We start from the raw sequence: 18,181 nt of genomic DNA, 5'->3' as shown, positions 1-18,181 counted from the left end.
CAGCCATCCCCAGGAGAGCAGGGCCCCATCACATGTGTGGTGGTGACTTGGGAAGACAAATGCCATCACTCCAAACGTCCCCCCCCCTCTTCCTCCTTCTTCCTCCGCATTATATACTGAGCACGGATGTCACATGGTCTGGAATATCCCTTTGGTCAGTTTGGGTCACCTGTCCTAGCTGTGTGTCTCCCAGGTACCCTCAGTCTCCTCCTCAGCATGGCAGCATGCAAATCAGAAAAGGCCTTGGCTCTGTGTAAGCCCTGCTCAGCAATAACATCTCCACATTATCATCACTGTGTTCACCACAAAGCCAAAACACAGCCCTATACCAGACACTGTGAAGAAAATTAACCCCACCCCAGCCAAATCCAGTACGTTAGGTTCCTGACTAGCAGCTGAAGTTCTTTGAGATGGATTGTCCACATGTATATTCACCTCCTGGCTTCATCCTCCTTGGCCAAAGTGAGGTCAAGAAGGCATAAAGGCCTATGGTAGATTAATCTGTACCTATCCTACAGCTGATGAAGGGTCTGGTAGTAGGATTATGAGTGCTTTGTAAGGCAAATATTCTTTGTGCTCTTCAAGTCTTCTAGTCAGCTAAAACATGACATTAATCGGGACTGTCTTTCCACAGAGAACCTGTTAGTGCTTGGAGCTTATTCCTGCTCTCATGTGCTGCTAATCTATGGATTACTTTTTCTGTGGTTTAATCCATGTATGTTATGAGCAATACCTGTAATAAAAGTTCATAGTCCTTGTGAACTTGGCATGGAATTACCTGACTTGCCGGCTATGGGATTCAAGGGAATAACAGGGAAGGTGTCTAAAAGGTTAGATCCCTGTCTGTCCAAGTTAATTTGCAGGACTTGGTAGATCGTAGTGCCACCTGTCAGATGTTATCTGCACATCTTTTTTATTCTCTCATGTTCTGTAATTTTATATGAATTTTGTACATGCCTGGCAGGAACATGTTTGTGAATTTTAATGGATAAGGGAGCATTGACAAAAATGACATTTAATAATTTTTCCAATAATCATTCCCATTAAATATGTCAGGGTTTACACCCATAGAGGTTAACTGACTTGTTCTAGAAAAGCACTTGTGTCTCAAAGCATTTTTATGAATTACAATTGGTATGGTAAACAAACAATTTGTCCACAATAACTTTTGAAATTGACATTGCACGATAAAATATATTTACAAAATATTTAAAAAAACAAAGAAAACCTCCCTCAATAAATCTTATCCTTAAGGCTGTAACCGCAACACTGTATCCTTAGTCCTGTAACCGCAACACTGGTTTTTTGCCTTAAAATGTCAGCTATAGTTCAGTTACAAAATAAATATAATTAAAATTAATGGTTTGAATGAGCTTTCAGATATTAAACGTAATGGTTATAATCACAGTGATTAGAACAAAGGCTTAAGAGCTAATATGTAGCTTTAACCCTGAGGTCTTCCTGTGTCTTGTTGAGAAGTTAACAGAAAATGTGCTGATGCTTATGCAAGGTAGGCTGGCTGAAGCAGTAAACACTAAAGGAAGGGGATTACTGAGAACTAGCAGATAGAACATAGTGTTTACAATATTAAATGCAGCAATTACAATAATAAATCAGAGTGAAACATCTTAGGTTACCAACATATCTCAAAGTCTAAGGTCTTCCTGTATCTTGTTACAGAAATAAGGTAAAATGTTCCGGTGTTATTCCAGGGAGGTTATCTGGGACTAAATGTTGTGGATGAAAGGATTATTGGTACCTGGTGGAGGAAGAGCAAGGTTAGACTATTGAATGTGGTTAGTCACAGTGTCATTTGTGGCTTGGCAGAGGTATGAAAGTTTTTTATAATGCATTGGTCATGACATTAAAGGAACACTTATCTGCTGTTTAGAATGTCCTCTAATAAATACAGAAAATGTTTACTGTCTACCAATTGTCTGTTAGTGTGCTCTGGTTTTCCTTTGTTCCTACATAAATACAAATTTGGTCATAGCTTCATTGCCACGGGGAGAGGAAGAAGGAGCTCATTTGATTTGAATATTCTTACACATCAGTTGGCCATTGGTGATCATTTGTAACAGGGTATAAGGATATGAACAAAAACAACTGAGGAGTTGGTTGAATTAATAATTCAACCATAAATCTGAAAATGCATAAAAGATAATAATGGGGTCTAACAGGCCTGATTTCTGCAAAAGGCAGTATTTTCTGCCCTGAAGTCTTGTTCACTAAAGCAGTAAAGGGTTGACCTGATTTCAAGATGGACTTTCAGTAATATTTCATATAAGTAGCTAGAAGAAGGAGAAATGAAATAAAGACATTAGTGAATCAAACTAAATAGGATGGGAAGAAGCAAAGAATGAAATCAGATGAGGTTTTTTCTTTTAGCAAACCTCATTGTTTCGTATTCTAATACATCAAATATTACAGAGAGAATTAATTTTTTACTCGTGAGTAAAAAATTTTTACTAATTAATTTACTAAGTGATGAAATCACTTATTTCATCAAGACCAAACAGGACTTGAAAAGTCAAGAAAATATAAATTAAGTGAATGGGCAACATGATTCAGGTGAAATTCAGTATGAGTAAATTAAAAAGAATATAATGAAGGTTCATACCAAGAAGTGTCAGAAAATGAGCACTGCAGATGACCAGAAAGTTTTGGGAAGGGGTAATGAAAGTACCCAAAAACTGCAAAAAAATCTCATTTAGTAAAGATCAAGATTTTACTCTAACACTGAAAGTGCATAATGACTCTTCTGATTTTCACAGAACAGTAGAAAAAAACAGTAGAAAAAGTCTATTTTTAAAAGATGTGAGAATGTTTCATAGAATTAAAGTGAGGATAATTGAAAACCAAGTTGTTTTTTCATGCAGTGTGTATCTACCTTGTAGAAACAAGGAGGGGTTGATGTCAAAAGGATTAAATAAAATTGATGGTCTACATGTCTAGTTTTTATAATTGACTGTAAATATCTTGAAGGTAGTACTAAACCTCATACTTCAAAACTAAAACAATTTAGATCTTGAAGATTGGATGAGACCAGAGATGTATATTTAAGAATCAGAACATTAACCCATGTTCCCCTTTTTTGTGGGATTCTTATGCCTTCCACTGAGGCACCTAGAGTTGGGTTGTTAGTGTAGACTACAGAGTTTGACTCCAGTGGGAGCATATCTGAAAAATACAGTTCAATACCTGTGTCTTTTGAGTTTTAGACTGTGCACAGTCAAATGTATACAAGGTAAGCCTGTTTTTTCAAAAAAGGAAACTTATTTGGTTGGAGAACTTTAAAGTATTTGACTGTGTTCTATGGATGTGAAATATGAAACATTTCACACTGATAGAAACAGGTTGAGAAACTTCTATACTTGTCACATATATCCTTTAATAGCACAATCTTTAAAAGGCAACTGTTAGCAAAGGCATAGCACAAACATACAAAGGATGTGAGAGTAGTGGCTTTGTGTTGTCTTTCTGTAGAACTATAATTAAATGGTATCTAAATATTTTAATATTTATATGCTCTGTCAGTCTGTTTTATGTGCAGCTGTTTTGCCAAGAAATTAGAATGAATTAAAACCTGCAAGTATATTAAAGGTCTGTGATAGGGCATCTTTATGCTAAAGAAGTACAGTTCACCAAGAAGCCTTTCCTCATCTTTGCTTCTTATCTTTTTAATCTGTTTTGATTTATGTAAATTTTAGGGGTCAACCATGATAGAGTAAATGCCATCTGTTAACTCTGTAACATGCAAATAATGTTTTGGCTTTTTTTTTTTTTTGTTTCTAAAGTGAATGAATTTTTAGTGTCAGAAGGCCCCGTCCTGCTGGATATGCGTATTAAGCACCTAATGAAAACAAAGCAATTAACACAAGCTACTGCCCTGGCAAAACTCTGCTCTGACCATCCAGAAATCAGTGCAAAAGGCAATTTCAAACAAACCTACCTGGTCTGTCTTTGTTCAGGATCACCAAATGAAAAGCTAATGGAAGAAGTAAGTAAATAATCAAAATAATGAAGAACTTTTTTTCTTAGACTTATTTCTTTAATGATAGTAAAGTCAGTAATCAGAAGCTGGTTTTCTATCGAAGAGGTTTTTCTTCTAAAATATGATCTAAAATATTTTTGGTATTCTTCTTTTTCTTTTCATTCAAGTCACTTTTAAGCTGAGTAGTAATGACTCAAAACACTCATGGAAGTGTATTATTAGGTCATTAGTAGGCATTTTCTGGCTGTGCCACAACTTTGTGTTTGATTTTGCTTGAAGTATTTTAAAACTCTGCCTCAGATCTCATTAGTAAGGTGAAGATGATAACTTTTCCACTCTTACTATTTTAAGCATACTGCTTTCTGTATATACCTAGTACATAGAATGGGGCCCTTTAGATGCTACTTGCAGTTCAGAGAATAAATGTAACTTCACCCAAAAGTCTGGGTGCAGTTGAAGGTGAAATCAGATATTTGATCTGGTTTGTAATATAAAATCCTTCTAATTTAAATACAGAAGCCAGAGAGGAGATGACAGCTTTGGTCTTTTGCATTCTTTCAGGTGGCATCATCATTTCTCATCCCACTGCAAAGTTTTAGCTGAGCTTTTCTCCTTCTTAAAAGAAAACTAACTGCAAATGTCACTTTACTTGTCTGTCAGTGTCTCTGCTGTTTTCTTGTTGCTGTCATCTTTTTATGTTAAATATTAAGCATATTGCAATTAAACTTAAAGGGATGAGAGCTGTGCACTGATTAGAGCTGGAAGAGTTTCCTGCCCTAGATATAGACTAAATTCTAAGATGACAACTTCTCACTGAGCATGTTGTTCAGATGCTCAGTAAGATTGGATTGGTGTTGCTCTCCCAGATCTGGCTGCTGCAGATCCTGTCAGAACAGGCTCAGGGGGGGCTGTGACAGGGCTGTGCAATCTTATCTTTATTTGGTGGAGACATGCAATGGAACTTGGAATTTATGACCCTGCAAATAGGCTTCCTTCATTACTTAGCCCCAACACAGAATGGGCTCATTCAGTGAATGAACTGTGAATCCTTTGGACAAAAGGAATGAGCTAGCCTTGTTTCTTTGGATGTCAGAACATACAGATAAGTTCAGACTGGGTTATCAGAGAGAACCTAATTCAGATATTTCTGAGCTTTGGATTGCTTAGATTTGCAGCTTCAGCTGCAGAACTGTTTGCAGTATTGCTAACCATTTTGGAAGGATCATGTGTTACCAAGAGAAGGCAGATAAAGTTTGACATGTCAAGGTGGATTTATGATCTGAGAAGGACAGTCATTTTGTAGTGTGAGAACAGTAAGAAAATGGTAAAAAAAAGAACCCAACCTGTAAAAAAGTATATTGTCAGTGTGAAAAATTTTATATCCATTCAGAACAGGCAGGAAAGTAACATTTGAGCTCATTTTCAGCTTGGATTAGTCTAATTGCTCCCTTCAATAATGTGAAGAATTCAGACCTGCAGTATGTGATATGCTAGATTGACAGACTTGATGGCTATACCTATACAAACCTTTGTTGGAAACTGGGTCCCTTAGGAGGTCTGAGATGCTGGAAGAGCTTTTAATGAATAAAAGTTCCCTTATTATAAGTTCAGTTGTCCCTATTCTTCTCTAAGCTTTTAATTGATAATCCCTGTTTGAGATGGGGCACTGAGCAAAGCACAACTACAGTCCAAATTGCTATTACAGTTACAATGTTCCATGTTAAGAAATGCAGTTTGCTTTAGAATATTACATTAAGGTATTAAACCTCAAATGATATTCAGCGAAGGGCTGTTAGTATATTTACAAAATGTCTGTTTAGAGGTGTAAAAATAAGTAGTTGTACTATTCAAAATTGTGTTTGATTGCTGGATGCTGTGGTGGCCAACCCAGCTGTGCTGCCGCCTTACCCAGAGTGCCAGACCAGCTGGGTGTTTGGGTGAGCACTTCTGTTTCTTGCTTTGGGTGGTCTTGTGATTTCTCAAGAGAGACTTCCAGCAGTGCTGTTGTCATAGTCAAGCTATTCTTCAACTGCTGGTGTCAAAGAATAAATACCAGCATGTCCTGCCAGATGCGCTAATTGATGTAATCAAACCAGTCTGCTGAAAATTAAATTAGACAGTAGTTGTTACAGCAAGTGCACTGATTCAGTACTGATACAGCTGTCTAATAATACTGGATAACTGTGATTTTCCTTTGATTTGCCACAAAACTAAGTAATTCCATTGGTACTTGAACAAATAAATTAGCTTGTACAGACTGTATTTTTCTTCTAGAACAGCATTCAGTTGACCTGCTTCTTACTGTACAGCTTTCCTTTTCTTCAGTTCTTTGATTTTTCTAAGAAATGTTCTAGTACATTCATGTTAAACTCCAGATTCATTAATCACCCAGCTTATTGTATTAAAGCAGTAGTAACATCAGTGACAAGTAAACTGGATTAGAATTTCAGGTAATTTTCTGTTTGCGTTAAGCTACAATTTAAAGTTTTAAGTCTGTGTATCACAATTTTATCATACGTATGTTATCTATATGAATAATTAATAAACTTTAAAATTCTTAGGTGACTGGGGCAATAGATACAAATAAGCGATATGTCTAACAAACAAGTTTGTTCACTTCAATAAAACAGTTTTTCTGGTGACATAATCAGTTTTGACACTGTCTAGAAATGTACTGATTTGCTTTCAAGCTCATATCTATCCAACTGTTAAATTAAAGTTCTGAATTACTGTATTCTTGCAAAGGCTCATGTGACTGTATGTCTGAAAACGAAACCACTTTCTTAGTCTTGTTCTTCTCTTTCTTCCCTTCTAGATTGCAGAAGTAGATTGCAAAGATGCTCTAGAAATGATCTGTAACCTGGAATCTGATGGAGATGAAAAAAGTGCTTTAATTCTGTGTGCAGCATTTCTATCTCGCCAGCTGCAGCAAGGGGAGATGTACTGTGCCTGGTGAGTTTGAATCTTGTTTTCCATCTAAGAACAAAAACTTAGTCTGGGGAAGATACATAAACCATAAGTTAACTTTCTTTAGGTGATAAAATCTGTGAGGTAAATAGGAAGGAGATAAGACTCTTGGAAAGCTAAAAAAGAAAAGAAAAAAGGATTTTGCAAGATAAGCATCCTTTACAGGAATTTGAAGACTGTATGTATGATGAGGCAAATACCAATAGCTGGTTAAAAATTTTTCTGTAGAAATAAGACATTTAATATCTGCAGGCAACTGGATAGCATTATGTCAGCATTTCATGCGTAAGTACTGTTCCTTCTGTCCTGTAATAACACAGTGTTTGTTTTGCTAACCAACTTAGAAAGGAAGGAGCTCTTTACTACTACTATGACCACAATAATAACCTAGATGAAGATACTTACTGTTTAGGGTTTGCTTTCATTGATGTGGGACCAAATAACTGGTCTTTGTTGGCAGATATTTGAGCTCTTAGGGTTTGAATTTCCTTCTGCTAACTAGCAAACCTATATAATTCCTGAAGAATTAGCTTCATTTGTGCATCTCTGTTTTATGTGCAGCAGCAGGAAAAAACTCCTTATGCAGGATTTTGCTTTCAGAGATTCTGCTAAAGATTTGGGGGTTACACCATTCCAGAAGGTACTAGGTACTCTTGTCTGTTTGCACCTGAGGAGGAATGAATGAGTGAGATGATGTAGATACAGTGCTACTGTTTGGCTTTGGGGGAAAATTTCTCACTAAATCACAGTCACATTCAGCTCTTACAGCAGAGCAGCTTTAGAACAAAATGTATCTACTACAGAGAAAAGCCAATCTTGTATAGCTGTTGGTAGTGCTGTTGGTAGTTACAAAGAGTTCAGAAGTACACAATTCCAGCCTGTGAATAGTAACCTTCTGTGCAAGACTTTCCTTTTTTTCAAGACCACATCACAAGGAAATTATGTAGCATAAATTGTAGTAGTACGGGTTTTATTCTGAACTGTCCTTCTGGAAATGAGTCATTGTCATAATTTTGAAATATAGATACTTAATAGTGTGGGTATTTTAATAAAAGCTTTTCTCACTAAGATAAGGTGTGAATAAATTCCAGATTTTTTCCTTTCCCAAAGACAAAATGGAAACTGTTCTTAGCCTTGCATTTCTTGTGATCAGATTAGTGGTTGCATTGATGGCCCTGAAATATTGTTCTCTTGTTCTAGGGAACTGACTCTTTTCTGGAGTAAACTGCAGCAAAGGGTAGAGCCTTCTATTCAAGTGTATCTAGAGAGATGTCGTCAACTTTCTGTGTTAACTAAGACTGTTTATCACATTTTCTTCCTGATTAAAGTAATTAATTCAGAGGTAAGGATATTCCTGAAAGAATATTTTTGGCACTTCTAATGGAACTGTAATGAGGAAAATTTATGAAAGGTTCTTGGACATCCTGTCTTTCTGTGTAGCATCAGCTTTGGGGCAGTCCTAATTGGTTTTAGGAAAGGCTATAGCATCTTCCTTGTGCAGGTAAATTATAATTTGATTCATTTTGAATCATGAAAACTTTTGTTCTTTTGGTAAAAAAGAGGAGGGTTAAACAGAAAAGCTGTATGGCACAACTGAGATGAAGAAAACAAGGTGAGGTTATAGCCTCTAGGTTTGCCAGTGCCCTCTCAATGTGGTATTTTTTGTAAGCAGGCTCTAACATTCCTCACCATTATTTTCCATATTTCAAAGACTACTGAAAATGGAGAGGAGAAGCTTATGAGGAAGGGAAATGAAGGATGTATACTAATATATAAGCAAAGGAAAACTACAGGACGTTAAGAAAGACAAAGAAAAAAACTACACAAAAAACCCTCAACAACCCAAAACCTTTTGAATTGCCACTTATGAATGCAGTGTATTTTGACAAATGAAATACTTGTCATTGTGATCCAATGTTGTATTAAAACTCTGCTCATGTCTCTGCTAACCTTGTCATCTAATTTTCTTAGTTTCCTTAGTAGTTGCAATATTTAATGTTGATAGCTAATTGAGCTCTTACAAAGATTTCTGTAAGTCAGGATATTAATTCTAAGCATAAAAATTGCTAGTTTCCTTTTTCAGTGTTCTGGTATGGCTAATCATGGGCTTCTAAACTGAAAGATTTTTTTTCCCCCCAAAAGGTCTAAAATAAATTGGAATTAGAGAGGGGGGAGGAAAATAACTTTCACAGAGTCTTGTGATATCAAGATCTCTGCCTGCTCCATGCCATAGTGATTTTTTTCTCCAGTGAGAATTTGACCATTTAATTGTTGGCAGAAATTGGAGATCATGTAGTTAGTCGACCTGTGCATTCATAAATTTGATATACTTTATTCTCATGTATGCCACAGCCTCTTGTGCATCCCTGGCAGCATAAAAAACGTGTAAAGTGGCTGTAAACGTAAATGGTGTTGCCTGAGGGTATGGATGAGTAAAGATAACATGAAGTTTAGAACATTTAAATGATGGAACATTTAGCAAAACGTACTATACTTACTGCTTTCAGTTGGACTCAATCTGTTCAGTGTTCAGCTGAGGTAAGTTGACTTTGAAGTGACATAACTTTTAAAAATGAGGATAAACCTTTTACCTTCAGTGATCTCCAAATTATAGATCTTTCTGAAGATCACGTTTTTCTTTAACTGCAGCGATTTTTACCACTTGAATTCTACCAAGTGTTAATTTTTCATAGAAGGTCATCTCGAATACCTGTGGCACAATTGACAGGCTTTATTCCAAGGAAAAGGCTCAATATTGCTCAAATATAAATCAAATGCCTCTAACATACAGTCCCAAAGTCCTCAAATTAGACAAAACATACAATTAATTTGTCTTTTAGTTGTATATAAACTTCCACATTTTTTTAGTAGCATGAAGACAAATTATGCAACTTAAGGAATAGCATCTGGAAACAATTCATTATGTTTCTTAAGGTAAAAAGTATTACTGTGAACCACAGGTGCATTTTTTCTGATGCTTAGGATGAATGATGATATCTTTACTTAAAAGTATAGAAAGAGTTATAAGCTGACTTACTAAAATTAGTCTTGCTTTACAGATTGATGGTGCTGGACTTGCAACCTGCATTGAACTGTGTGTGAAAGCCTTGCGCTTGGAATCCAGTGAAAATGCAGATGTCAAGATATCTATTTGCAAAACTATCTCCTGCTTACTTCCAGATGATTTGGAGGTCAAACGTGCATGTCAACTGAGTGAATTTCTTCTGGAACCCACTGTGGATGCGTATTATGCTGTTGAAATGCTATATAATCAGCCTGACCAGAAGTATGATGAAGAGAATCTTCCAATACCAAATTCTTTGCGCTGTGAGCTCTTACTTGTACTGAAAACTCAGTGGCCTTTTGATCCAGAGTTCTGGGACTGGAAAACTCTAAAGCGTCAGTGTCTGGCACTTATGGGAGAGGAGGCATCCATCGTGTCATCCATAGATGAACTAAACGATAGTGAAGTTTATGAGAAGGTTGAGGATGGCCAAGAAGACAATAAAGAAACTTCTCTGAATGGGCTTGCTGGTATTGATGAGGCTACAAGCCTTCTTAGGGGTATCAGAGATGAAAAGCAGAAAAAGAGAGAAATAAAAAAACTGAGAGAGAGGGGGTTCATATCAGCTAGGTTTAGGAACTGGCAAGCTTACATGCAGTATTGTGTGTTATGCGACAAGGAATTCCTAGGTCATAGAATAGTTAGACATGCACAAAAACATTATAAAGACGGAATTTACAGTTGCCCTATTTGTGCCCAAAATTTTAATTCTAAAGAGAACTTTGTTCCCCATGTAACTTTGCATGTGAAAAAATCCAGCAAAGAGAGATTGGCTGCTATGAAACCACTGAGGAGACTGGGAAGACCTCCTAAAATAGCAACTGCCAATGAGAATCAGAAAACTAATTCTGTATCCAAACAGGAGCAGCGACCCATTAAGAAGAACAGTCTCTATTCAACAGACTTCATTGTGTTTAATGATAACGATGGCTCAGATGATGAAAATGATGACAAAGATAAACCTTACATACCAGAGATAGTGCCAGTTCAAAAGCCACCCCCTGTTAATGAATTCACCTGCCCTGTAACACTTTGTAAAAAAGGCTTTAAGTATTTTAAAAATCTAATAGCACATGCAAAGGCCCATAAAGATAATGAAGAAGCTAAACGTTTTCTTGAAATGCAAAGCAAAAAAGTGATTTGTCAGTACTGTAGACGACATTTTGTAAGTGTTACTCACCTGAATGATCATTTACAAATGCACTGTGGCAGCAAGCCTTATATCTGCATACAGATGAAATGTAAGGCTGGCTTTAACAGTTATGCTGAGCTGCTGACACACAGGAGAGAGCATCAAGTCTTCAGAGCTAAGTGTATGTTTCCCAAATGTGGCAGAGTGTTTTCTGAAGCCTATTTACTTTATGATCATGAAGCCCAACACTATAATACTTATACCTGCAGAGTCACAGGCTGTGGGAAGGTGTACCGCTCACAGAACGAACTGGAAAAGCACGTTGAGGATCACAACAAGCAGCCTGAAAAAGAAGAGCAGCCTGAAAACCAAATTAATCAGCCCAATCTTAGTCAGCCTTCTAAAACTAATGAAAGTACTGATGGAGTTGCAGTTAAAGAGGAATTGACATCTCCTCCAGCTGAAAACCAAAGTAGTTTCATTGAAGGAGAAAACGTCTGGAACCAAATCAAAGCAGAACCAGTAGGGAATGAAAGTGTAAATGCATCAGTGAGTGCACTGCAGCAAAGCAATTCCTTGCCTACTGCTGGTTCAGAGCAGTCTCCTGTGGGTTCAGTGAAGACAGAAGAGACAGTTCCAGCAGGCAGCATTAAGCTGTCTGTTGTTAACCAGAAGATCCGAGATAACTTTGTAAAAAGAGGTAAATTGGCTGCTACTGCCAGTAAAGTAGATACCACTAAACCTGGAGTCCAGCAGTTGTGCCCATCAGTTGAATCTTGTCTTCCAGTTTTCCAAGAGAGAAAGGAAGAAGACTGTCTCAGTCAGACTCAGAATATTCAAACTGTTTCTGTGACCTCAGACACATTAAAACCAGAAGCCCTTGAATCAAAAAGCTTAGAAAGACAAGTGAGCATTGTAAATCCATTCAGCATGCAGAATCAGACAGGGTATCGAAACGGTGTACCCATTTCCAAACTTGAAATTGAAGACAGTATTAAAGCTGCAGCTCATCTATATAACCTGCCTTTAAAAACTTTAGAAAGTATTACGTTTATTCCATCACAGCCTAACATAAATAGCTCTTTAGTTCCTGCTGTGTCACCAGCAGCACCAATTCAGAAATTTAATTGTCAGGTTGAGGGGTGTACTCGAACATACAATTCATCACAGAGCATTGGCAAACACATGAAGGCAGCACACCCTGATGAATATGCTGCTTTTAAAATGCAGCGTAAAAATAAGAAACCACGAAAATCCAGCAGTCTGCAAAATGTGCCGAATGATGGGAAGATTGTATATCTTATGCCATCACAAGTGGGCAATCCCAGTGGTGCTGCTTTTTCTGCACAGAACAAATCAAATTTGAATCCCACCTGTTCCAGTCAAGTGCAACATGTCTCAAATACTCTTTTCCCAACCCACCTAGAAAATTTGGCCAATCCTGTGTTGCCTGTAGTGGAAAGTGTCATAAATACAAGTTTGTCTACTCGTATTAAAAGTGAGCCTGAGAGTGTTTTATGTTCACAAATGGAAAATTTGTCTGCTGCATCCTTACCTTCCCAGTTGGATGATCTGGCAAAAACAGTTATGCCTCTGAATATAGATGGTGGTTCAGATCCTTTTCTTCCTTTGCCTGCAGAAAATGGTCCAATGTCTCTCTTTCCTTCATCAGCAGAGAATCCTCCAAATTCAGTCTTCTCACAACTGGAAAATAACACAAATAGCTTTTCATTGCACCTAGAAGGAAACACTAGTTCTGCTTTCCCAAAAGAGGAAAGTGTTGATCAAATATTTCCTTCACGACTGAGTAATGAAAGTAGCTTCAGTGAAACTAGCTCTCAACATCCAGCTTCAGAAAATGTGAAAAAAGACCGTGGCAGAGGCTCAAATGGGAAAGAACGGAAGCCAAAACATAACAAGCGGGCAAAGTGGCCAGCAATAATTAGAGATGGCAAATTTATCTGTAGCAGGTGTTTCAGAGTTTTTACTAATCCTAGATCACTTGGTGGTCACTTATCTAAGAGGTCTTACTGTAAGCCTCTTGAAGGATCAGAAATTTCTCCAGAAGCTGTGCAGGCTAATGGACAATCTTTGCTTGCCAGTATGATTCTTTCTTCAAATTCATTGAACTTGCAGCAACCCCAAGAGTCTGCCTTCAATCCAGAGACATGTTTTAAAGATCCATCCTTCCTCCAGTTACTTGCAGCTGAAAATCGTTCCACACTGCAGACTATGTTTCCACGGGCCAATGTGACTAACTTTAATACTGGTGGGAATGAGGAAGGTAATCAAATTATAAAACAAGCCTTGGAAACTGCAGGCATCCCGAGTACCTTTGATAACACCGAAGTACTTCCACGTGTGGTTACAACAAGTTGTGTCTCTGGTACAACTCAGATAAGTGCAGCTGTTCTCCCCAGCTCAGCTGTGCCTCCTCTGCTGCAGACAGTCTGTAACCCCAGTACCCTGCTAACAGACCAAAACAGGACCCTCAATGCCAAAATTCCTCCACTAAATGAATGCAAGAGTTTGCCAGGTTTTGCAACAGAGGACTTAATGCTAAAGACCATTGAAAATGGCTTGTGTCCTAGCTCGTATTCTAACACTGTTGCAGCAGCGCAGAACTTTGCAGGGAACAGTTCACGAGTTTCAGTTATAAGTAGTCCCAAGAATTCGGGATCAGGCAACTTGAATAAGAAGGGAACCAGCTCTTCAAAAAGGAAGAGGAAAACACCTACACCCCTGCTTGTGCCCAATACGTCACAGAAAGTAGCAGTAAATAATGCAACAGTGATGGGACTTTTAACCAAAAGCACTGAAGGAAGCATACAGATACAGGGAGAAAATTTTCAGTCCAACTTGCTGGCAAATTGTGGCTCTCAAGCGGTGGTGGAAAACCTTGCGCAGAAACTCAATAATGTTGACAATCAGTTACTCATGGCCAGTATCAAAGAGAATTTCAAAACAAATCTTGAGGCTCCTACAGTTCTGCCCCCCTTAACAGTAAAAACTGAAAATGGGGATTCCCAAATGATGACTGTAAATTCTTGTGTGCAGGCAAATTCAGAAGAACAGATTTCACAAGACAGTGTTATGCAGAACTTTGAAAAAACTCTGGAAATAATTAAAACTGCTATGAATTCACAGATACTTGAGGTGAAAACTGAAATTCAGGATACTGTTGCTGCTTCAGGACAGAACTTGCAGGTAAATAACACACTGGCTTCTTCAGAAAGTTCTGCACACAGTGTAAAACTACCCACTTCTACACAGTTTTCTGTGCACACAGGGAATGTTACTGCCGCAAACGGTAGCTCTGCTCAGTCTGAGACATCTCCAAAGGTTGAGACTCAAATATCAGAAATTTTGGAAGGCTTGCAAAAACTGAAGCTAGAAGATGCTTCTCCCGTTCACATATCTGAGAGTGTTTCTCAGTGTCCTCCAGCAGATAAGCTAGCACCGGCAGTTCCTGTTGTATCAATTGAAAATAAACCCCTCATCCAGATATCTCCAGAGGCAAGTACCATTCAGTTCAGCGATAGAGTTAATAAACCTTTTGTATGTCAGAATCCTGGCTGCAATTACAGTGCTATGACAAAAGACGCATTATTTAAACACTATGGCAAGATCCATCAGTACACTGCAGAAATGATACTAGAAATAAAGAAACATCAACTGAAGTATGCCCCATTCAAATGCGTTGTAGCTACCTGTCCAAAAACATTCACAAGAAACTCTAATCTCCGTGCACACTGTCAGCTTGTACATCATTTTACAACAGAGGAGATGGTAAAATTAAAAATTAAGAGACCTTATGGCAGAAGATCTCAAAATGAAACTGTAAACACAGCCCCACAACCTGTTGAAATAAAAACTCTGCAGACACTAGTAATAGAAAATAAAACTGTACCTCCATTGGTCAAAGAAGCTCAGATAAAGGAAGATGTAGAGCCTGTAAAAGTACTGGAAAAACTTCTACCAGAAAATAATATTCCTGAAAGACTGGAAAAACCTCCCCAGGTGGTTTCTGTTCCACTGGAGCAGCATAATGCAGCATCTTTTGATAGTGCGCAGGAACAAGCCAAAGCACGCAAGGTTAGGAAGCACAGGAAGGAAAAAGAAGAGAGGAATGGTAGGAAGCCCGTAACAAAATCCCTGGAGTTTCCCCCTAGATACAGCCCTTACAGACCATACCGGTGCGTCCATCAGGGCTGCTTTGCAGCTTTCACAATACAACAAAACCTAATTCTTCATTACCAAGCTGTGCACAAATCAGACCTCCCTGCCTTCTCTGCTGAAGTGGAGGAGGAGAATGAGCAAAGCAAAGAGGAACGTGAAGAGGTGGAAACCAAACCTGCTGTCAGAGAGTTCAGGTGTGAGGTGAGTGACTGCTCCCGCATCTTCCAGGAGGTTACCAGCTTGATACAGCATTATATGAGGCTTCATGACATGACCCCAGAGCAAATTGGAAATATGAAATCAGCCCCAGAGGTGGGAAGGTTTTTTTGTGACCAGTCTCAGTGTAAGTCTTCGTTTACAGCATACCTTAACTATGTTGTGCATCTTGAGACGGATCACTGTGTTAAGATAAAGCCAAACAAAGTAGAAGATGATGGCCTGTTCAAGTGTGACTGTGAAGGCTGTGACCGTATTTATGCTACTAGGTCTAACCTCTTGAGGCATATTTTTAACAAACATAATGACAGGCATAAAGATCATCTAATAAGACCTAGGAGACTGACACCAGGCCAAGAAAACATTTCTAGCAAAGCAAATCAGGAGAAACCATTGAAGTCTAAACAGAGAGGACTCAAAAATAGATCAGGAAAAGAATGTAACAGGCTCTCAGTGAAAACGAAACGAAAGAAAAATGTGAACTTGGAAAACAAAAACTCAAAAGGAATACAGGTTCAAGAAAATAAGGCTTATTCACTGAAACGTGGCAAGTATGTGTATTTTATAAAGGCCAGAAGTGATGCCTTGTCAGAATGTACAAGCAGATTCATAACTCAATATCCATGTATGATAAAGGGATGTTCGTCTGTAGTCACAAGTGAAAGTAACATAATAAGGCATTATAAATGTCACAAGCTGTCCAAAGCATTTACTTCCCAACACAGGAATCTTCTTATTGTATCTAAAAAACACTCTGTCTCCCAAGTAAAGGAAGCCTCTTGTGAGCAAGAGGAAACTGATAAAAAAACTGATGTGAAAGAGCCTGAACCAAGTTTGATAGCGAGCAATAATGATTCAAGCACAACTACCTTACCACAAAAGGAAACTGAAAAAGGTGAGAAGGATGAAGTGGATGAACTGACAGAACTATTCATTACGAAACTAATTAATGAGGATAGTTCAACTGCTGAAAATCAAGCAAAAATCTCTTCCAGTGTAAATAGTGACTTGCAGGAAACCAGCTCCTGCCCCTCAGAGAAGCAAAAATCGAACAACCTGAAAAGAGCAAATAAAGAAAAAAATGTATCTCAGAATAAGAGAAAGAGAGCTGAGAAAACAGAGGAAGCACTGCCCAGTGACGTGAGTAGCCTGCACAAGGAGGAAGAGACTGCTGTTGCCATTCAAACAGCTGAAGAGCAACCTGCAGCTTTCGACTGGAGCTCATTCAAGCCAATGGGTTTTGAAGTGTCATTCCTTAAGTTCCTTGAAGAGTCTGCTGTGAAGCAAAAGAAAAACACGGAAAGAGACTACCATAGCAGTGGAACCAAAAAAGGATCTCATTCAAACTCGCGGAAAGCCAGTGAGAAGGCCCCTGTAGCAAGTGATAACGTCAGTTGGTCATGTTCTGAAACTGAAACCTTTGTACCATTTGCCAATCCATCACGGCTTCCATGTGGTGATAATGTAAAGATCGTGTTAGACAAGACTCTTAAAGACTGCACTGAACATGTGTTGAAGCAACTTCAGGAAATGAAACCTGTTGTCAGTTTGAGAAAGCTTGAAGGACGGTGGGAGGATAATCCAGAGGTTATAGTTGCAAAAGTAATTGTTGTGGGTACTGAGGAAGTGGAATCAAAATACTGAAAACCTAATATGTTTAACCGTGACCTGTAATAGAATTTATTTTGAATAGGAAGCCATCAAGCATGCTAGTAACTGTGGAGCTCTTTTATTTTGAAGTGATTTAATCTAGCAAAAAACATGACCTGAGTCATGTAAATGTCTTATTTGTTTTTATCCCTATGGGACTTGAAGAACAGAGTAATTTCTTCAGTTGTAAATACTTGATCAAGACCTCAACTTTCTATCAGATTGTCCTTTCCATAAACTAAATCTTTGTGAGTTGTCTGTGATGGGTATCTTTCACCAGGTTACTTCTCATGTATAACAGTTTTCTTTATTTGTAGATACATTTTTTGTATATATTTATTATTGTAAATCATTTGCTGCCACCAGCAGTCTGTAAGTCTAAACTATTAAATGACACATTTATATTCGGAATTTTAATTTGTAACTAAGAGAGCAAGTTTTTAAAACTGTCCTTTAATCATTTTAAATTAAGAACTTTTGAACTAAAGCTAGGTAAGTCTGCCATATCCAGTTTATTTTGCATAAAACATTTATTTACAGAAGAAAAGCTGGATAAGATCACATTTCATAGGTTAAACGTACTGACACACCCTCATTTTTGTAAATTTTAACATCCAGTATCTATGGATGATATTCATATGTAGTTAACACATAAATATAATAGTTTTCTTATAGCTACATTTTTCATTGCTTTTAATTGGATACAAAGCATTTATGATTCCATAATAAAAATGGAAATGTGAATAAAAATAGTTTGCTACATTGAAGATTTAAAACAATATTTGGTATTAAAGAATCTGTTGTGAATGTGATAGAAAATTAGTAGTGTGGAGCAGTGTATATATTTGAGGTGGTGATTTGTGAAGTAGCCCAGTATTGCCTTAAATAAAAACACATTTCATTTCTTGTTTTATACATGTGATCTTATAAAGGTTATTTTTGTTTCTGTAACTTAGATTGGTGTATAGTTTAATTTTTG

The 18,181-nt window shown here is 37.7% G+C and overlaps 1 protein-coding gene across 3 annotated transcripts in view; it reads left to right on the top strand.

Annotated features, from left to right (window-relative positions):
* Positions 1-18,117, top strand: part of ZNF292 (zinc finger protein 292) — a 51,554-nt gene extending 33,437 nt beyond the window's left edge. For 2 of the 3 annotated variants that reach the window (XM_085056385.1, XM_085056386.1), the window contains 4 exons: positions 3,798-4,000; positions 6,810-6,946; positions 8,162-8,303; positions 10,021-18,117. In XM_085056385.1, coding sequence (XP_084912511.1) covers positions 3,798-4,000; positions 6,810-6,946; positions 8,162-8,303; positions 10,021-17,196 — 7,658 coding nt within the window. In that variant the 3' untranslated portion in view covers positions 17,197-18,117. The remainder of the gene's footprint in view (positions 1-3,797; positions 4,001-6,809; positions 6,947-8,161; positions 8,304-10,020) is intronic. The other variant, XM_085056387.1, reaches the window with a different exon arrangement.
* The last annotated feature ends 64 nt before the right edge of the window (positions 18,118-18,181 follow it).

This window comes from Lichenostomus cassidix, chromosome 3, assembly GCF_008360975.1.
Source record: "Lichenostomus cassidix isolate B80296 chromosome 3, HeHo_3.0, whole genome shotgun sequence".
Taxonomy (NCBI): domain Eukaryota; kingdom Metazoa; phylum Chordata; class Aves; order Passeriformes; family Meliphagidae; genus Lichenostomus; species Lichenostomus cassidix.
This window is presented reverse-complemented; position numbering and strand designations above follow the sequence as displayed.